The sequence below is a fragment of the Desmodus rotundus genome, chromosome 13 (assembly GCF_022682495.2).
Source record: "Desmodus rotundus isolate HL8 chromosome 13, HLdesRot8A.1, whole genome shotgun sequence".
Lineage (NCBI taxonomy): Eukaryota > Metazoa > Chordata > Mammalia > Chiroptera > Phyllostomidae > Desmodus > Desmodus rotundus.
In genome coordinates this window covers 49027966-49050354 of record NC_071399.1, presented here as the reverse complement: position 1 = coordinate 49050354, position 22389 = coordinate 49027966, and the positions used below count along the sequence as shown (strand labels likewise).

General features: G+C 35.0%; 1 protein-coding gene across 1 annotated transcript in view; it reads left to right on the top strand.

Annotated features, from left to right (window-relative positions):
* COG3 (component of oligomeric golgi complex 3) overlaps positions 1-22389 on the top strand; it is an 80556-nt gene that overhangs the window by 4172 nt on the left and 53995 nt on the right. Inside the window, exons 2-13 of the mRNA XM_024569630.4 lie at positions 4056-4202; positions 8523-8584; positions 9616-9781; positions 10423-10497; positions 11631-11723; positions 12555-12680; positions 15233-15313; positions 16473-16516; positions 17198-17324; positions 18011-18102; positions 19363-19502; positions 21144-21304. Of these exons, the coding sequence (XP_024425398.2) occupies positions 4056-4202; positions 8523-8584; positions 9616-9781; positions 10423-10497; positions 11631-11723; positions 12555-12680; positions 15233-15313; positions 16473-16516; positions 17198-17324; positions 18011-18102; positions 19363-19502; positions 21144-21304 (1314 nt within the window). The remainder of the gene's footprint in view (positions 1-4055; positions 4203-8522; positions 8585-9615; positions 9782-10422; positions 10498-11630; positions 11724-12554; positions 12681-15232; positions 15314-16472; positions 16517-17197; positions 17325-18010; positions 18103-19362; positions 19503-21143; positions 21305-22389) is intronic.

Genomic DNA, 22389 nt, shown 5'->3' with positions numbered 1-22389 from the left:
TTACATGATTCGGAATTGTGTCCAAAGGCAGATTAAATCTAGAGACTTAAACTTTTTTTTTCTGCCTTCAAACATCTGAGGTTAATAACTTTGATTTGAAAGTTCCTTCACTTTTACTGTTTCTTGCTTTGCCATAAAATAGAGGTGTTCTTTCTTGGGTTTCTCTGTCCAATTCTAGCGTGCTGTGCTGGAAGTGGGTTTGGAATAAATGAGGAAGTAAGTGGAAGTTTCTTTGGCTTGGCTATTAAAGTCTTTTGTGCTCTGGATAATAGAAGTTGCTCTGTAAATATTCTAGTCTCTTCGTAATTGATTTGGCCTGATACTGGAGCAGGATGCTTGAACATCACAGTGGGAGGTGAGGGGGGCAGAGATATTTCACAAGAAATATAACCCAATTTGTTTTATTGTCATGGGTTATAAACTATTATTTTTTATTCTCAGTGAGCTTAAAGGAAAGGGTTTGGTGTGAAGTAAATAGAATCTTCATTTTTACCCTATTCTTTCACATTTATACAATACAATACCTATCATTAGCTTCATGCAGTCATTGAACATATTTATGTGCCTACTCTGGACTCAGAATTGAGGATAGAAAGATAAGTAAGTCAAGATCCCTAGTCTCATGGAGCTGATATAATTTTGATGACCATGAGCATATAAAAAAAGAAGGAAGGTAAGTTCAGGTGGTGATCTATGATATAAGGGAAAAAAACCCAACAAAACCCAGGATGGTATGACACAAAGGGATGAGGTGTGTGTGCCCTTGGATAAGTAGGTAAGGCCTTTCTAAGAAAGTAACAGTCTGGGGTGAGAACTCATGATAGAAAACAAGAAGACAGCCATGCAAAGACTAGAGATAAAATATTTAAGCTGGAGGAAAAAGCAGTGCAGTCATGGGTAGGGGATGAGCTTGACAAGTTTAAGCATGTAGTGAAGGGCATCTGGTACATGCAGACTTGGTAATAGATTTCTGTGAGAATGAAATAACCTGCTATTTACCCAAACTGGATTCTTCAGGGGAAAGTTCTCATTGCTCTTCAGTTCTCTGTAGCCCTCATTTCTCTTTACTAAAGTGCTTATATGACTGGTGGGAAGACTTTGAAATTGAATTTTTCTCTCTCTTTTTTCCCCCCATTATCACGCTTTTAACAGTGGTGCTGAAAAGAATGCCTCAATTTTTATTTTGTCTAAGCAGTATAGCTGTAAAAGATTTTCTGTAGTGTTTCACAATTTTCACAAGTAAGTTACATCCCAGACAGCTGGAACCAGGCAAGTTAGTTGTATAGCAAGAGTCCAACTAATGTTTAGCAAATATAAAGCCTTTAACTTTTTTAGAAATAGCTTTCTCTTTTATGAAAGAGAACTAGTGTTATCTTGGAAAGGAGTTATACCTTTTTATTTGGTGTTAGGTAAGGGAATTTGCGGTATTCTACTATATTTATAGTAGAATATTAGGTAGACTGCTTTCTTGTAGTCAGGGCAATTTTTTTAGTGGTGAAGGCCAGCCATTTTCTTGCTGCTGGACTTAGTAATTCTTTTTTTTCTTTTTTAAAGATTTTATTTATTGATTTTTTAGAGAGAGGGAAAGGGAGGGAGAAAGAGAGGGAGAGAAACTTTAATGCAGCCCTCCCGGGCTCCCAACTGGGGACCTGACCCCCAACTGGGGACCTGGCCCCCAACACATGCATGTGCCTAGACTGTGAATTGAACCGGTGACCCTTTGGTTCACAGGCCTGTGCTCAGTCCACTGAGCTACATCAGTCAGGTGGACTTTGTAATTCTTGATAAAATGCTAAAATAATTTGCCCTGTTACAACTTTTTTTCTAAAGGCTGTGTGACCTTAGACATGATGTTTAACTTTTCTGAACCTGTTTAATTCTTTATAAAATGGGAATTATAATAGTTCTTATCTTATGGGGAGCTGTGATCGTGAAATGAAATCATGTACGTAAAATGCACATGGCAAGCTACCTGATGGTATTTTCCATGTACCTTTTGCCCTCCAAACGTTTTAACATCTTTAATTTATTAAGAATAGATTAGAATGATACCACACTGAGCTGGTATAGGTGTGACTCAGACCAAAGGTAAGAAGAGTTTATTTTCCTTGAGGAAGGTTCTAAGACTCAATCTATACCTCTTCATGATTTGCTTCAGAGAAAGTAACATCAGGTTTCATTTAGGGAATAAATTTATTAGGTTGTTTATAAAATGATTTTCCCCAGCCCAGAACTGTGCAAGAAGTAAAGTTCGGGAGAGAAAGGTGTATTTGCTTGTTTTTTCCTGTACCTGTTCAGCTGGTCCGGAGAGGCATGGTAGATTATTGTAATTAGTATTTAATTTGTTAGTGTCCCTATTTACATAAACTATACAGTAGCATTCTAGGATTGCCCATCAGGAGCCTAGATCTGTGCTCTTCTTTTGCTGGTAGTAAATGTCTATCTACTCCATCTGGAAGTCAGGACAGTGTCAGATGCATTTAGTCCTTTCCACTTCGGGAGTGAATGAGAGGTCTGAACAGGAAAGTTTGTGACTCCCTGTCCCCAGTTCCCAATTTGCCATTCTATTCCAGTTGCTTTGAGAAAAGAAGACAGCTTAGTAAAGGTGCCTAACTGGGAGATTTTCTCATATTCTTTTATTTCTTAGAAGTAGCTGCAGTGTGGCTTCTCTCTTGAGTGCTTTGAGAAAAAATGTTTGTGTTAGTGAGAACAAGAAAACGGGACAGGAAGCCTCCTCCTGCTTCTGCTATTTGGAAGTCCTTATGACTGAAAAGTAGTTAGTATTTGTGCAAATAGAATGCTCTTTCATACATTCAAACTATTATATTTACTCACAGCAGCTAGATTACAGATTATATCTGGAGTACTTATAGTACCTTCTCAGGTATCCAGAGTTTTCATATGATCTTACTTTTAAAGTACATTAGACGATAAATATTTTTTTGTTTCAAATGACAGACCAAGCACATGTGTATGACACCCCTGGATCCATTTGATATGACAGTAAAAAATGTGTTGCACACTAAAAACAAAGATGGTTTCAGTGACCCTGCAGTTTTGGTAAATTTATGGAAGCCAGGAATTATGTGCTATTGTTTAAAAAAATCAATTTAAATGGTTGTATTTCTAAATTAGTGATGGTGTATTTTGCATCTAGCTTATTTTTGCTCTAAAGAGAAAATACTGTCTTCCAATGAAATTTCTGTATCTAGAAAAATAGACAGGAAGGCAGTTTCCTAAGACCTGGTAATAAAAGGCCTTGGATCAATATTTTAATATTGCTGGAACTTAGATGTCATGCCCTCAGGGCTGAAAGTGAATGGAAACAAAACAGTTAGTCTCTTTTACAACTTCCCAGCATCAACACTCTCTTTTAGGTCTAAAAATAGCTTGTCTGTATAGACTGCTGGTTAAGTTAACCCCTGGGCTATCTTTGGGAGCAGTGGAGAACTAGAAAGTATTGTAGGTCTGATGGCATCAAAGTTGAGGCCTTGTAGGTGGGGTTCTTCTGAAACTGATGGGAAACTCTGAAATTCTTTCTGTTTAATTATGATTTCAGAATTTGTCAGCAAGAAGGTGTGGGTGAAGTGTGCCAGCAGTGAAAGTGGTAGAAGGAATTAATGTTTACTGGTACTTCTTGGTTGTGATTTGTTTTCTGTTTATTGGTATTAATAAGGTCAGGCTTTTGTGTTATACAATGGGGAGGGCAAGCTACTTTCAACAGCACACAGGTTTTTTCCTTTTTCTGGTGCTAGTTCACAGGAGGTTCAATTAAGAAAATGTGTGTAGATTAGCACAGAATCACCGCCAGTATTAAAAAAGCAACTCAAAAGCCATATGTAACTAATATTGGAATATCAGTGTCATGTTTACATTTCAAGACTAGCATTTAATATATAGTTTAGTTATAAATGTTAATATTGCATTTATTAACCTCAAACTCTTTAATAGAAAACATTCATTTCTCTTTCAAAACAACTGAGATGTAATTTCAATTTTGAGTTAAGAGAATTTTCAGGTTATTTAAATGTCTTTGTGGCTGTCTTTTTTTCAAGCTCCCAATTGAAGACTTGTGCAGTTTAACATCCCAGCCCCTGCCCGTTTCACAGACTTCAATAGTACCTGAATCTACAGAAGATATTCTCTTGAATGGGTTCATTTCATTAGGAATGGAAGAAGAAAAAATCGAAACTGCACAGCAGGTGAGTGGCAGTATTGTTTCGAAGGATGTTTGATTATTTTAAATACCTCGAGACTGGGCTAATAAAAAAGGTCCTAATTAAAAGTCCTGAACATTTGAAACTATATAGTATGGGACAAAAGTAGGTTTACAGTTTTTCATATGGGAAGTAATACAGTAATTAATAAGTAATAACATAAGAATAAACTTTTGTGTACTCAAAACTGTAAACCTACTTTTGCCCCACCCAGTAGCTAACATCTAATCTTTTTAGACCATTCTTGATTTTGTATCAGTTGTGGCTATTAAGTATTTAAATGAACCTATTGCCCAATTATATTTGTAATAGAGATAAAAATATGGTATTTCAAATTTGGATGCTGATAGATTATTGTATTTATTAAGGTTACAATATTTTATGTATTTTTGACTTCCTCCAGTGTATGTCTATGTTATGTCCCTGCCAGCGTGCCTGTGTGTATGCTTGGGCATGTATAGAGACACAGACTCGAACCCCTCTCTGCCTATTGCTAGGTAACTTCTTTTTCAAAAACCTAAATATTCTCTTTAGATAACCCCAATAGCTATTTTGAATAATAGCATGTGTAATCTTTTCTTGGTTTTTGCTTATTACTGATTATAAACTTAAATATACAGTAGTTTCTTCTGCCACTTCCTCTGCTCTTCTTTCTGTACTGTAAAGAATCAAAGCTGAGGCAATTACTGAGTAAAATGTAAAGCAGATGTGCTGACTTGCATATATAGTAAGTCGAGAAGCAGCACTGCAGAGTGATTAAGAGCTCCAGCTGTGGAGTTTGGCCCTTGATCAGAAAGTCACCGACATCACTTACCATCTTTGTGAGCTTAGGAAAATTACTTCATCTTTTTAGGTCTTTAGTTTTCTTATGAGGAAAACAATGATAATTATATACCTATGTCATAGGCTTTTTGTGAGAATTAAGTAAGATAATACCTGTAAATGCATTGTGTGGCAGACACAAAATCATTGTTCAGCAAATGATAGCTAAGGTACTGTACTCGTCAAACTTAGTATCTTGAGAGAATAAAGTGTACTTTGACTTAAATCCCACTTGAGAATTATAGAAGATAATCTTGTACCAGGTATGTGAACTTATTTGGACTATTAAATAAATGTTTTGGATTAAATTTGCACATCTCTCTTTAAATGCAGAAAAATCTAATACTGAGTTAAATTTCTGTGCGATAAAGTATAATCACTTTAGGTATACAGCTTGATGAGTTTTGACAAGTGTATATACCTGTGAAACTACCACTATGATCAAGATATAAAACATTTCCATTAGTTCAAAAAGTACCCACATGCTTGTTTAAGGTCAGCCATCTCTTTTTAAAAAAAACATTAAAAAAGCTTTTATTTTCTCCTTTATTAATTCCAGAGAAAGGGGAAGGGGAGGGAGAAAGAGAGGGAGAGAAACATCTGTGTGAGAGAAAAACATTGATTGGTTGCCTCCTGCACATGCCCTGAATAGGGACTGATTCCACAACTTGGGCATGTGCCCTGACTAGGAATTGAACCTGTGACCTTTCTGTTTACAAGATGACATCCAACCAACCGAGCCACTCCAGCCAGGGCCCCATCTCTTTTTAATAATAGATATTTTCATAATATAGTGCCAGAATTCAAACTAAGTTTAGCTGATCCAGAAGTCCATGTTCTTAAACCAATCTGTTATATTATTTATAAGCTTATATTCTCACAATTCCTGCTAGATCAGGGGTGTCAAAACTCATTTTCATGCAGGGCCTCGCAGTTGCCTTCAAAAGGCTGAATGTAATTTCAACTCTTTAACAGTTACGCAGTAGTTACATTTATACAGTCTTAAAATTATTTTGGCCCTTTGAAGGCAATGGTGAGGCTGATGTGGCCCCCGGTGAAAATGAGTTTGACACCCCTGTGCTAGATAATATTTTAATATTTACTCAAAGCCCTATGTTACCTACTCAGATTTGGTAAACTAGCAAATAGGCTTTAGCCTCTCAGGAAAAAACATTTCTTACATATTTTATACTCTTTTTTAATTAACTCTGAAAATGACCCATTTTATTTATTTATTTATTTAAAATATATTTACTGATTATGCTATTATAGTTGTCCCATTTTCCCCCCCCTTCACTCCACTCCATCCTGCATACCCCCTCCCTCCCACATTCTCCCCCTATAGTTCATGTCCATGGGTCATACATGTAAGTTCTTTGGCTTCTACATTTCCTACACTATTCTTACCCTCCCCCTGTCTATTTTCTACCTACCATTTATGCCACTTATTCTCTGTACCTTTCCCCGCCCTCTCCCCCTCCCACTCCCCTGTTGATAACCCTCCATGTGATCTCCATTTCTGTGGATCTGTTCCTGTTCTAGTTGTTTGCTTAGCTTGCTTTGTTTTTGTTTTAGGTGTGGTTTGTTAATAAGTGTGAGTTTGCTGTCATTTTTACTGTACATATTTTTTATCTTCTTTTTCTTAGATAAGTCCCTTTAACATTTCATATAATAAGGGCTTGGTGATGATGAACTCCTTGAACTTGACCTTATCTGAGAAGCACTTTATCTGCCCTTCCATTCTAAATGATAGCTTTGCTGGATACAGTAATCTTAGATGTAGGTCCTTGCCTTTCATGACTTGGAATACTTCTTGGCAGCCCCTTCTTGCCTGTAAGGTCTCTTTTGAGAAATCAGCTGACAGTCTTAAGGGAACTCCTTTGTAGGTAACTGTGTCCTTTTCTCTTGTTGCTTCTAAGATTCTCTCCTTCTCTTTAATCTTGGGGAATGTAATGATGATGTGCCTTAGTGTGTTCCTCCTTGTGTCCAGCTTCTTGGGGATTCTCTGAGCTTCCTGGACTTCCTGGAAGTCTATTTCCTTTGCCAGATTAGGGAAGTTCTCCTTCCTTATGTTTTTGAGTAAGTTTTCAGTTTTTTGTTCTTCCTCTTCTCTTTCTGGTACCCCTATAATTCGGTTGTTGGAACGTTTCGAGATGTCCTAGAGGTTCCTAAGCTCATTTTTCTGAATTCTTGTTTCTTCATTCTTTTCTGGTTGGAAGTTTCTTTCTTCCTTCAGGTCCACACCGTTGATTGGAGTCCCAGTTTCCTTCCCATCACTATTGGTTCCCTGTACATTTTCCTTTGTTTCTCTTAGCATAGCCTTCACTTTTTCATGTAATTTGTGACCAAATTCAACCACTTCTGTGAGCTTCCTGATTACCAGTGTTTTGAACTGTGCATCTGATAGGTTGGCTATCTGTTTGTTGCTTAGTTGTATGTTTTCTGTAGCTTTGACCTGTTCTTTCATTTGGGCCATTTTTTTTGTCTTGGCCTGCCTGTTATGTAAAGGGGTGGAGCCTTAGGTGTTCAATGGGGCAGAGTAACGCTGGTCTCCGCTCTGTGTTGCTGTATGTAGGGGAGGGGCGGAGAGGGAGCAATGGCGCCTGCTCCACTCTCTGCGGGATTTCAGTTACTCCCTCTGCTACCCACAATCAAATTGGAACCCTCTAGTGCTGATTCCCAAGTGGGTGGGCTTGTGCACGCCCTAGGCCTCTGTGGGTCTCTCCAATGAACTCTCCTGTGAGGCTGGGAGTTTCTCCTGTTACCGCCTCAACCCCCACAGGTGTTTTCACTCAGAGGTTTGAGGCTTTATTTCCCTGCACTGGAGCCCTGGGTTGGGCAATCTGTTTCGCTCCCCCGCCGTTCCTCCAGGTCTATCTATGCTCGAATGTGGGGCCGCGGGGTCTGCTAGCTGCAGCCTGGCCTGCCGCGTTCAACAATCCGCCACCTCGCTGGGTCCACCAGCCGCAGCCTTGCCGTTAGTCCTCTCTGCCCTGGCTGCCTGTCTCCACTCCTCCTACCGGTCTGGATGAATGTTTCTTTATTTCCTTGGTTGTCGGACTTCCATACAGTTCGATCTTCTGTCAGTTGTGGTTGTTTTTTGTTTTTAAATTGTTGTTGTCGTTCTTTTGGTTGTGCGAGGATGCACAGTGTGTCTACCTTTACCTCCATCTTGGCCGGAAGCCCCTATTTATTTTATTTTTTATTTATTTATTTTTTTGTTTTATTGTGGTCAAGCACAGTTTTCTCCACTTCCCCCCCCCCACTGCCCCACCCACCCGTACCTCCCACCTATCCTTTGCTTTTTCTAGCATGTAAACATTGACCATGCAATTAAATTTTCTCCTGGTTTAAAACTGATTATTAATGTCTGAGCCCCAAGCAAGAATTAGTGTTACCCTTTAACTTGCTGTTTAGCACATAGCAACTTTTCATTTTGTCTGTTTTAGGTTTATTGACAATATAATCATTTTTATTTTCTAGTTTTTCTCATGGTTTGCAAAGCTTCAAACTCAAATGAATCAGGATGAAGAAACTAAATATAGGTATGTGGTTCTTGGATTTGTTGGCTATCCTAATTATTAGGTCAGTCACCTGAAGCATTTTGTAATCTGTGTCTCCAAATAAACAAAATTAAGGCACAGAGAAAACCTCAGCAACGATATTTTCTTTAAAAATAGCTAGGGAGAGGATTTGGGTCAACTGGTATTAGAAGTTGTGTAATTTAAAAAAGTTACATTGTAATTAATAAGTTAGGGAGGCAGACATTGGTTTTTTCATAACTCTAGAAAGGTTTGGGTTCAAGTGGAAATTTTACAGGACCTCTAAGAGATGTTTGTTGCCTTTCTTTAGGAGAGACCCAAGAGACTTTAGGGATGGCCACCTAGATTATAGGGTGTAACTATGATGTTCTCTGTTTGTGTATATTGATACCATGGGAGAAATGATGGTTTACAGTTTCTGGCTGATTTGGGGACTATGGCTTGAGCATTTGCATTCATTGAACATTTATTAAGTGACTATACTTTGTGTATCATTCTGTTTAATCTTTATAGTAGCTCTGTGAGGAAAGGTAATATTCCCATTTTACAAATGAGCAAACTGAGGCCAAGAAATATTAAGTAACTTGCCTAATGTCATGGAGACTTGGGCAGAGCTGGGATTTGGACTTCAGTTTTTTAATTCCAAGTCCAAAATTCTTCCCATGACATTACACTGTCTTTCCACAGTGAAAGTGACCTGAAGAATTGACCTACTTGATTCGTGGGATGGCCCTGGTTTCCCACTCTTTGAAAGTTGAACTGGTGATTTGTTGTCTTCCATGTGAGAAGCCAGTTTATGACTTCAAGGCTGATTCCTTTTGTTGTTCCTTTTAGTTTCAGTAATTTTCCTTAATTATTGAAATAGTCTGTAACATAGCGTTTGGTACATTTCTGGATATGATGAACTGTAGTGCATAGGTCTGACTTTCTTCCTGAAATTCAAGCATTTGGGTTAAAAAATGAGACTTTGGTTATTTTCTATGCTTATTGGGGGAAAATATTATTGCCAATCCCCTTTTGGTTCTGTTTTCTAGACAGATGAGGGATTACTTGTCTGGGTTTCAGGAGCAGTGTGATGCTATATTGAATGATGTAAACAGTGCTCTTCAGCATCTGGAATCATTGCAGAAACAGTATCTTTTTGTGTCCAATAAGACAGGAACCCTACACGAAGCCTGTGAACAACTTCTAAAAGAACAGGTAATTTGGAGTAGGAGAGGGGGTCAGTGATTATATTTATTGTTTTATTTTAAAATAGATGGATATAATTCTAGTTTTCTTAATTTCTCTAACTACATATTAAACACTGCTCTGTATGAGGCCCTGTCCTGAGCATGCAAAATATTATGCTGACATCCTGCTTTCATTCTAAATAAGCTTATGTGAACAGGGGCACGGGCGAGCTTTCCTGTGTTTTGAACTGCCCGGTGTCAGACAATTTCAGAGTGAAGAGGATATAATAGTTTGTTCTGTTCATTCTTTATCATTGATACTTTTGAGATAATCATAGTGATTGTGGCAATGGTGGGGTTTAAGAAAAGATGAACTGATATAAGTTGTGCTTAAATAATTGCAACTTAAATATAGAATATATAAGTTACTATGTTTATTTCAGAGTTTTCACTGTGTGTTCTGTTTTGAAAAAGGCAATCATTTACTATTTAATACGATTATATATAATTTACTATAATAATCATTGCTTGTTTTGGTCCATGATTGCAAAAGTCTTTGAACCTTATTCTGAAATCTTATGTCTAATATATAACAATTCAGTGTAATTTTGAGACTGGAGTGTTCTGTGTTCTTACAATAACTGATTTTTCTCTTTTAAAAAATGCAAGTCGGAACTTGTTGATCTGGCTGAAAACATTCAACAGAAGCTATCCTATTTTAATGAATTGGAAACTATTAACACAGTAAGCATGTTCTTTTACTTTTTGTAAAGTTAGTCACTTTATGAGTGATATTTTAACTTAATAGTTTGCTTGCTGAAAGTATTCCTGTTTGTGGCTGATGGACAGACATACTATCACCAGTTCAGATTTTTTCAAATATGATTTAATAGTTATGTTTAAATTGTATTATTATTAAAAGTGTCTTTTTTGGTTACTTCTTACAGTGTCTTATTTGTAAGCTGTGTAAGAATTGTTAAATTTTAAACTTGCTGTGGTTAAACTATAATAATAAAAAAAATCTTTAAAACTAATCTCATATTTAGCGTGAGGAAAAGTGTAGTGCTCTACCGCATACTTGTATCCCAAAGTAATGTCAGTAAAGACTGCTGCTAAATGATATTTCTGGTTCATAAGTTAATCATAGCTATATATACATCATGTTATTAAAATACTAAATCACAATTATAATTTACTAAAGACATAGGAGTAAAACTAGTAGCTAGTTAACAATGAAATACAATGGAAAATAGTTGATTGCCAGGCTATTTGTATATCGAGATAAGAAATAATTGGCTGTTTTTACTTAGGTTTTATATATTTATTATATTTATATTACACTAAATATTGTATATTATATTGCTTTAAGTTCTAATATACAGTGTTATATATTATATTAAATGTTAAATATCACACTTATATATAACACTTATATTTATACTTAATATTATTAACATTATCACTTATATACTTTATTATATTTTACTTTCATAATATGACTGCTAAACATAGTATGACACGCTAGTTAATTCTTTAACCTTGGGGAAATAGCCAGTGTTTGAAAGTAGAAAATTTATGTATGTTGTAAAGTACTAGTAAATAGGAAGTCTGTGGAGTACAATGGAGTAATATAAAATATTTGTCATGTCATCAAGAGCCCCATTAAAACTCATTAGCAATAAACTGAATTAAATCAGTATTCTTTTTTAGTTGTCCTTTATTGTTACACATAGGCTACATTTGAGGATATTTTGGTCACTCAAAATATGAAGACATTAGTATAACTGTTATGCTAAGGAAATATGCTAATTTTAATACATAATTACCAAGTTTTACTTATATATTTTTTAATGAATCAATATTTTTTTCCCTTAAAGAAATTGAATTCTCCTACATTGTCTGTGAATAGTGAAGGATTTATACCCATGCTGGCCAAGTTAGATGATTGTATAACATATATCTCATCTCATGTAAGTCATGGTATTTCTGTATGTTTTTAAGATATCTTAACACCCCTATTAATTGGCTTCTTAGGTTGTAATTATTCCTTCAGAAAGGAAAAATATATTTTCTAATATATTTGAAAAACTGTGGTAAATTCTTAGTTACTGTTGATAGTGATGTAAAAGGTACTTTCAGCTGCTGAGGCAGCCCCTGGAGTCGAATTAGGTCCTGACTGACACAGCTTTAACCCATTTGAAAGGATGAACAGTTTTTAGGCTGTTGAATTCCTGTTATCCTAGATATTATTCCCCAAGGGCTTATAGCTATATTTATTTCCCCTACTTGTATTCTTTTCCTAGTTGAGCCTGATGTAGTAGCCTTGAAGTCTGTGGAGTACTGAATATATAGTTTGCTAAAAACTGCAATATATATATACATATATCTCCTCATTTGAGGACATGCTTATTGATTTTTAGAGAGACAGGAAGGGAGGGAGATAAAGAGGGAGAGAAATATTGATTGGTTTTCCTCTCAAATGCACCTTGACTGGGACTGAACCCACAACTCAGGCATGTGCCCTGACTGAGAATCAAACCTGCAGTCTTTTGGTTTACAGGACAACATTCCAACCAGCTGAGCCACACCGGCCAGGGCAAACTGCAAATATTTATTGAGCCCCTGCTTTGTGCCAGTCACAGGTGATTTGGCTGTGACCAAGACAGTCACAATATTTGTCTTCATGGAACTTTCAATCTATTTTATATATGACTTTACATAAAGTACATGTTGGTTTTCAATGAAAGTTTGCTTTGTCAGTGTTTGTTTCCTCTTTGTAAATTTTTCCCTTTCCTTTATAGCCAAATTTTAAAGATTATCCTGTATATTTACTGAAGTTTAAGCAATGTCTTTCTAAAGCTTTGCACCTCATGAAGACATACACTGTGAACACACTACAGAACCTCACAAATCAGTTATTAAAAAGGGTGAGTTAACTGGTGAGGTTTTTTTAAAATTCATTTATCTGCTATAATCTTAGTCTGATAGTAGTCCTTAGAAACTCCAAAATTTTTTTACTTCTTATTAAAAAAGAATATGCATTGCAGTTTTATTTATAGTAGGAAAAATGGTTGTATTTGTCCATTTAAATCTTACCTTTAAAGAACACATAACAGTGTGGTAAGTATCCAATACTAATGATAAATAATAAAATAAAATTCAAACTATTTGTCCTTTAAAACATTTTCTTACCATTTTCATGAAAAATTTGGAAGGGAATACACAAAAATAATAAAACTGGTTCTATCTGAATGGTGGGATTACATATAAGATCTGTCCAGAAAAAGTCCAGCCATTGTTAATAAAGTGAGAGCAGTTTGTGCAACATTAGTGTAACCTGGAAGCCAAAGAGAGTGGACTGGAATGCACATGTGTGAACAAGGATGACCTCACTGTACTAGTCAGTGGGCATGGTAGGTGCCATTGAGTGAGCATGTGTACTGTGTGGCTGTGGCATTCAAAATGACTGAGCAAGTAGAGCAATGAATTTGCATCAGATTTTGTGTAAAGCTTGGTCCTTCCTCTGCAGAAACTTTGGACTATTCAGGAGGCTTTTGGGATGATGCAATGAATGCAGCACAAATAAAAGTGTGGCACAAATGCTTCAAAGATGGTTGAGAATCTGTTGAAAGTGATCCATGTTCTGGAAGGTCTGCAACAAGCAGAACACGTGAGAATGTTGAACGTGTATGGGCTGCAATCAACAAAGATCAGCGACTGACAGTGCAAGAACTCGAAGCTGATTTGGGGATTCCAAAAAATACTGTGTCCCAGATTTTGATAGAGGATCTCGGCATGAAGCATGTCGTGGTAAAGTGTGTTCTGTGGCTTCTGTTACTAGAGTAGAGAGAACATAGTGGTGCAGTTGCTAATAACTTGATTCAAACCACTACCAGTGAACCAAATTTCCTCAAGAAGTTCATAACTGGAGATGCATTGTAGGTCTACAGCTGTGATCCTGAAACGAAGACCCAGTTGTCACAATGGAAGTCGCCTGGTTTTCCACACCTGAAGAAGGTGTGGCAAAGTTGCAGCAAGATCAATACCATGTTAATTGATGTTTGATTGGGAAGGTGTGGTCCATCATGGGTATACCCCTCCAGGCCAAATAATTAACAAGTACTATCTGAATGTTCTTCGTTGGTTGAGAGATGCAGTATGATGAAAATGGCAGCTATGGGCAACATGATTGGCACCTTCATCTCAATGCGCCTGCTCATGCATCACATCTCTTTCAGAGGTTTTTGGTGAAACATGAAATCACTAAAGTGACTCAGCCCCCCTACAAGCCAAATTTGGTGCCCAGCAACTTCTGGCTTTTCCCAAAACTAAAATCACCTTTGAAAGGGGAGAGATTTCAGACAGTCAATGAGATTCAGGAAAATAAGAGGGGCCAGCAGATGGTGATTGGAAGAACTATGTGAGGTCCCAAGGTGCCGACTTTGAAGGGGACTGAGGTGTCATATCCTGTGTACAATGTTTCTTGTGTCTTGTATCTTCTTCAATAAATGTCTCTTTTTTTCATAATATATGGCTAGATATTTTCTGGACAGACCTTTGTATGATGGATAATTTGAAATTTTTTCTTTACATTTGATGGATAATTAAATTTTCTGTGTTTAGCAAATGTATTTTTAATGAGTGCCTCCTAAATGCTTGGCATTGTGCTAGGAATTATACAGTAGTGAAAAAGAGCTAGCAAGGTCTCTGCCCTTGTGGAGCTTATATTCAGGAGAAATCTTAGTATAAAAGAAGGAACCAAACAAATTACTCATTTGCATACTAGTAGATAATAGGTGGGAAATTAGCAGAGTGTTAGGTTAGAAAATACGAGTGGAGTTAGCTCAGATAGTCATTGAGCACATTTCTTTGCTAAGAAGATAAAACCTTAAAGATTATGTATTTTATTTTTAAGCATATTTTCTAAAGAACATGGAATATCATTTTAATTCAAAGCCACTGATTTTTGTGTTGCATTTTTACCATTCACTTTGCTCTTAGCTGACATAACAGCCAAACTATATAACTTTTCTATTTTGTAAAATTTTTGATAAGTTAGGAGACTAATATCTAATAAGCACTCCTGCCAACTAAGTATAGTGCTTCACTATTGAGCTGCATAACAACTTTATATGTCATCACCATTTAAATGGATGTTCTGAATCTCAGAGAGATTATTTGGTAAATGTCCTACTCTCAGTAAATGATTTTAGTATGAAGCTGAATTCAGGTCTGTTTACCACCAAAATTCATGTAACATAGGGTAAATTTTAGTTATAAAGAGAAGTGATGATGCCTCATAATGTATTTTATTTGTAGCAATAATGATATTAATCTTTCTTTGAGATTTTTCTCCCTAAGCTTTTGGTTGGTATATAAGCCAAGCAGTAGCTATTTGAAATGGTGTGTATCACATTTTCTGAATACTTAATTGTTTGCTAATTATCTTGCTTCCCTGTCCTCCCCCATGTTTCTTTAGGATCCTTTATCTGTACCTAATGCAGACAATGCCTTCACACTATTTTATGTGAAATTTCGAGCTGCTGCCCCCAAAGTCAGAGTAAGTCTGTTGACATAAATAGGATATTGCTATGAAATGTATTTAGTCAGCTTTTTGAAGTACTACTGTACATTAGTCCCTTTGCTTATACCAGGAGAATGAACATGAATGAAAGAAAGGTAGGCATTGTCCTTCCACATTACGTGACATTATCTTAGAGGTGCCTTAAGGCCACAGAGGGAATGTTTCTAGATGAAGGTGATATTTGAGTTTAAACTACTTGGATTTATAGTGGACTTGAGGGGATTGATTACTTAAAGAAAATACAAATGGTTAATAAATATGACCTCATGTTTAGCTTCAGTGAAGAATACATTCAATTTAAGGTTAGGTAGCATCTTTTTTGTCTGTTAGAAACTGGCACATTAAGGTGCAGTAATGCTTTTAAGGATATAGCAAGACAGGAAGTACTGCTGATAGGGGTGTAAAACAATTTCTCAAAAACATTTTAGGAGTATGAATCAGAAGTGTATAAAAATATTTATCTCTTATGACCCAGTGTTGGGGATTCCCAACTGAGAAGTAGGTGACTAGTAATATACCAGCTTTGCATGACGGAAAGTGGAATCTCAGAGTAATGAACCAGCTCTCCTGGACTGAGAACAGCCACCAGGAACTGGCTCTCAAACCCTTCAGTTTTGTTCTAGGCCCAGAGCTCTTAACCACTGGGCTCATATTGGGAAGAAACAGCCAAGATGTCTAACAGTAGAAGAATGGTTGATTTTATGGTATATCCACTCAAGGGGATATTGTGTAGCCGTAAATAATATTTATAATGATGATTCATTGAGTGTTGTTTATTAGGTGCCCAGGTATTATGATAATGCTTTCTATTTATATTTTCATTTGATATTGAGAATTATTTAATAGTAGGAAAATGTTTAGAAGTGTTAATTTTTCAAAAGCAGATTATAAAGCTGAATGTGTAGTATAATTCCAGTTTTGTTTATGAAGAAAAATATACTAACTATAGTGTATGTATAAAAAAACCTTAATATTTATTTTGACTGTGATTATTTTTGTGGCATTTCAAGTGATTTTTATGTTTCAACTTTTTTTGTATTTACAGATTTTCTAATAGCATGTGTTATAGTCAGAAAGTACTTAAAAGTATAACTAAAACAGATGGACTTTTAATGTGTTTTTCTTTATCCTACAGACTCTTATTGAACAAATAGAACAGCGATCTGAAAAAATACCTGAGTGAGTACCTAGAAGTTCTTCAGTTTCCAAATTACCTTCCTCTCGTAGTACTATTTTCCCCAGTCTGTTATATCACAGATATTATCTGAGCAGTTACCTTGTATACTATGCAAACCTTTTCATATAGTACATAACTTATTTTGGGAAGCAAGGTTGTGGACCTGATGTAGTTAGTGTACGAGGCATCTTTCTGTTTATTTATTTATTTACTTATGTTTATTGAGATATAATGATGTATAACTTATTAGTTTCAGGTATACAACATAATGATTAATATAATCACCATTGTAAGTATATTTAAATCTATTACCATGCGTTGTTACAGAACTATTTTTTTCCTGTGATGAGAACTTACAAGATTTATTCTTTTAGCAACTTTCCAATATGCAATGAGTATCATTAATTATAATTGCCGTGCTGTACATTTCAGCAAGGCACCTCTCTTTCCCCATAGCAGGATTTCTTCGCATTTGGGTAGATATAAGATGTCTACTTCTGGAAGATGAATCTTTTGTTAAAGGGTAAAGGTTATATAAATATTTCTAGTATTTAATGTGGGTAAGTGAGAGGTGACCATCAGTCTTTAGAGGTTTGGCATCCTATTCTGGGATTTAAGATCAGATTTAGTTTACATATCTGAAATCAAAAGTTTATACTCCCATCTCACTTGCTTTTCATCAGATACCAACAGCTGCTAAATGATATCCACCAGTGTTATCTTGAACAGCGGCAGTTCCTTTTGGGCCCTAGTATTACTAGTACTGTAACAGAGTTAACTAGCCAGAATAACAGAGATCACTGTGCTTTGGTAAGTTTCTGCCTATTTTGGTTTAATGTTAAACTTCCTCTGAAGTATTTTGATACCCTAGAACCTATACTGGCTAAATAAGTTTTGGTTTCCATATCAAGTAACTTAAAGAATTTTTTTTAGTTATAACAAACCTAGTTTAGTAATTAGCATTCAGTTGGGCAAAATATTTTCATTTTGATATTTTTTTTGAGGTATGAAGAATCACAAATAACTATCGTTCCCTGAATGGTGAAGTTTCAAAGTTTGTGGATTTATCTTAGGTTTTGCTACAGAAGTACTTTCTTGTTTAGTATGATTTTAATTTATACAATAGAAAATATGTAAAAATTCTTTTTTTAAGTACTCCATATTCAACTAGAAAAGTAATTTATTTTCATTGTCAAAGTTTAGAAAATAAAGCATAAAAAATAAAAATCATCCATATTCACATTTTCTTTCTGTGCTTCAGTAAGTTGTTTTATGCTTCAGCAAGTTGTTTTATGAAAATGTATACATAATTTCTCTGTAAATAAAATGTTTGCTTTATTTCCTAAACACTAGAATTGTTGTTTTGAGGTTCAGTAAGTTGTTTTATGAAAATACATACATAATTTCTTCGCAAATAAAATGTGTGCTTTATTTCCTAAATGCTAGAATTGTTGTGTGTCTTTAACTGTTAGGTGGTCTGTATTTGTTTCCTGCAGATTCGCAGTGGCTGTGCCTTTATGGTCCATGTATGCCAGGATGAGCACCAACTTTACAATGAATTTTTCACAAAACCAACATCAAAATTAGAGTAGGTAGTACACAGAGTTTAACTCTTGTTTTTAAGATTCAATTTGCTAATGATCATAATGGCTTATTATATTACTGGAGTGTTCTTAAATTAGCTGGCAGAGTGTTTTAATTTTTGTAGGTATGTGAACAGAATATTGTTGAGTGGGACAGTGCTTATTTATTTTAAGATAAATGTGTAATTTAAAGGCCAACATGGTTTCATAGTGTTTATAATGTAATTATGGAGACAGTATGGTATGATAATAAAAATCCTGTGTAGGGAACTAATAAGTCTTGGGATCTAGATCCCTTTATCACCACCAACCATATAAATCCTTGTAGTTAAAAAATTCTGTGATTCTAACTAATGAAAGACATTTAAAAATACAGTTACTATTTAATATCCTTTTAAAAAATATTTCTCAAAGTGTCTTTCAGATCCACTGTTAGTAACTTTGGGATTCTTCATATTGGCCATTCCAAGACTGTGACCCTCATAATGGGGAACAGACAAATGTATTTTATGATTTTGATTGGGTTGATCACTTTGGATGAAATACTTCATATAGAGGAATACTATTGACAATGTGAAGAATATAGACAACATAACTTTTCAAATGTTTATACTTGTATGTCCAGAGTACTTTGAATTTTGTTTATCTAAATCTGTAAGTTTTCAAGAATTTTGAACATATCTTTCCTGGGGAAAATGTTACCATTTGATTCACAGCAATGTAGAATATAAAAGGATAAATAAGTCTGTTGAAGTACTTTTTTTTATTTTTGAAAGAATATATACAGAGTTATTACCGAAGAAAGTAAAAGTTGTAACGAAATGACATTTGGTTGGGGCAGCTAATTTGAATTGATTGCTGATTGTTTATTGATTCTTGGCTTTTAAAACGACACTTTATAGAGGTCCTTTTAGCCTTTCACTCCTCGTTATGCAGGATCTGGCACAAATAACACCCCTTTTTTCTTACAAATCTTTTATTACAAAATCATAAGCATGTAATTCTGTAACATAACAATATTATACTCAAATATACCATGTGACATTTTAGGTGAAATGTTCAAATTAAAACTATAAATTATCACATCCACATTATTACCCTATCGACCACGCTGAAGCAGACATTACTTCTGCCGGAACCTGTATAATGTTCCCCATACTATTTTTCCAGTAGATTTTTACTGTGTTTATTGCCTGGAAGAAATCAAAGATGCCTTTTAAACTGAAAAGCTTACTATTGAACTGTGTTCTGTTTCTTTATTTTAGTGAACTTTTGGAGAAACTGTGTGTGTCATTGTATGATGTCTTCAGGCCATTGATCATTCATGTTATTCACTTAGAAACTCTTTCGGAACTTTGTGGGATTCTTAAAAATGAGGTTCTTGAAGATCATGTACAGAACAATGGTAAATAATAAGTAGAAGTGATAATTTCAAAGGTCTTTTAAAGTCTATTTGTGGCTCAATGAATTTGAAAAAATTAGCTCTTTCTCCCCCTATCCACCACCTACATAAATTTACTATTTTTGAAGCCTGGGTTGATGCCTTGTCCTTTTTTGAATCAAGACATACCTTATTCTATGACTAAATGTACAAATTAAATGGGGAAAGCATTTTAAAAACTGGGCACAATTAGTAATAAAATAGTTGCTTTTCTCTCTGGCTTTTGAAATATTAAGAGAATGGACCATCAGTTTTTTGTTAGGCATTTCTAGTACACTGTTATCAGAATACATAAAGTAATTGACTATATTGTATGCTCTTGATTAAAAAACAGGAATTATTTCAACATACATAGTAATGATTCATTTTTTTTGAAATTAAAAATAAAAGCAGTCCCCTGTAACAGTTTTGCTTTATCCATGTGATGCATTCCTCACTATTTGATTTGTCCTAAAAATGATTTTCCTAATGATACTTAGGTACCTTTAAAAAAATACCCTTCAAGTAATCATTTTACTGGCAGAGATTATTTGACTTTCCTTAAGAGATACTGTAGGTTTGTTACTCTTCCAAATGTTTCTTAGTCTACTGCATTTAGTTCATTCAAAGACATACATTATCTCATTTTTTTTGAATTTTTATGTGAGTTTATTTGAGCCAACTGACGACATATGCCAGGAAACAAGATCTCCAATGCTCCAGAAAATAGCAGTTTTGCAGTTTCTTTCGTGTATTTGAAATTAAGGAGGGCATTTTCTCACATTTTAATGTTTCTGAATTAAAGATGGTTTTTAAAATTAATGTGACTATTCATATGATTTTGTAGTGTCTCTTAACTCCCTAGCCCTTGCTGTTACTGAATTACTGGTTGTGTCTGAACATTGATGACATCTTAGAAGTGAAGAAATTCTATTTAAAGTCATCTTATTTTTTTTCTTTATTTATTTTTAGACAGAGGGGAAGGGAGGGAGAAAGAGAGGGAGAAAAACATCAACATGTGGTTGCCTCCTATGTGCCTCCTACTGGGGACCTGGGCAGCAACCCAGCCATGTGCCCTGATTGGGAATCAAACCAGCAATCCTTTGGCTCACAGGCCAGTGCTCAGTCCACTGAGCCACACCAGCCAGGGCCATACCGTATTTTTAAATCATTTTTCTTTGTGAAAACATTAACAAATCATTTAATATCTATGGGACTCAATTTATTTTTAAAATGAGGATGACAATCCAATTAATAAATTGTCTTGCTCTATCTCAGGATTGGTCTGAAGCTGTATAACTTAAAAAGCACAAAGCACTTTAAAAGTCAGATATTATTCATACATACTAATAATAGAAATAATAATAGAAATAATTTCACAGAGTCCCAGAAGAAAGTATAAGGGAAAATTTATTTTCCAATTTTAAATTTGAGGAAATTAAGAGATATTTATTCAATTTTTCAAAGGTCATTGAGTCATACTGAAACAGAATACATATAGCCACAGTCCGTGAAGCAAAAGTGGTTCATACTATCACTTAAACAAATTTAGTAATATTTTTGCTTTTTTAAAGAAAGTATTTTTCTAAATCCAAAGAAATGGATAATTGCACTTTTTTAAATCAGCTGAACAACTAGGGGCATTTGCAGCTGGAGTAAAGCAGATGTTGGAAGATGTACAGGAGCGGCTTGTTTACCGAACCCACATCTACATTCAGACAGACATCACTGGCTACAAACCAGCTCCTGGAGATCTGGCCTATCCTGATAAGTTAGTAATGATGGAGGTTGGTACTGCTTACTGATCTTACCCCCACCCCTAACAACTGTTGGATGTTTTATACAAGATAAAATAGGATTTTTCTTTGTAATTCTCATTCGAAATGTACAATCATGATAAACTTGCCACAAAATCATAGGAAATAAAATATAAAAAAATTGAACAGAAAAAGTTTGTTAGGTTGTCTGTCCTTCAAGTTATATTTTATAAACATTCTATTCAGTTCTCTTCCCTTTTTCAGGAAATAGGCATTCTCAATTTTTAAATTGAATTAATGCTTCCTCTATTTCTCTTTTTCCTTTTTAAGTGGCATTGACGAGGTTTGATAATATAAGAGCCACCATAATTGATGGTCATATAGTAACCACGTCCTTAAAACTATACAGTACTGATGTTCAATTTATGGTTTGAAGACTTAGGTTTACCTCACTGATTTTCCATTGAGTGATGGACAGAGTTTAAATAATGCCTAGGATATTAGTGCTAAAACAGAATTTGGTCCTAGAATTTTTAAATGGTATTTTCAAATATAAGCAAAAGTAGAGAGAATTAACATAACGAAATACTACATATTACCCCAGCTTCAACATGGCCAATCTTGTTTCACTTAGAATGCTCTTACTTCCCCTCCCCACTGTTGGTTATCTTAGAGCAAATTCTAAACATCATTTCATTAGTAAATATTTTAGTAGGTAACTATACGGTAGGGGCACTCTTATTTTTTTATTTTTAACACAACCATAATACAATGATCATACCTAAAAACATTACTTATAGTTCCCTAATATCATTAATATTCCATTGAATCTCAAATTTATTCAGATTCACCAGTTAATGTCTTATCACATTTACTTAAGTTCTATGTTTTTTGCTCAACTATTTGAAAATAGAGACATTATGATACTTCACTCCTGAGTACTTCAGTTATTAATCTCCTAAGAATGAAAACATTCTCTACATAATCAGAATGAAGATTTTACATCTAAGAAAATTAACATTTATTCAAGAGTATTATTTATATACAGTCCATATTCAGATTTCCCCCGTTGTTCTTCTAACTGGACCCCAAAATTGAAAAGGTGGAATCCACTT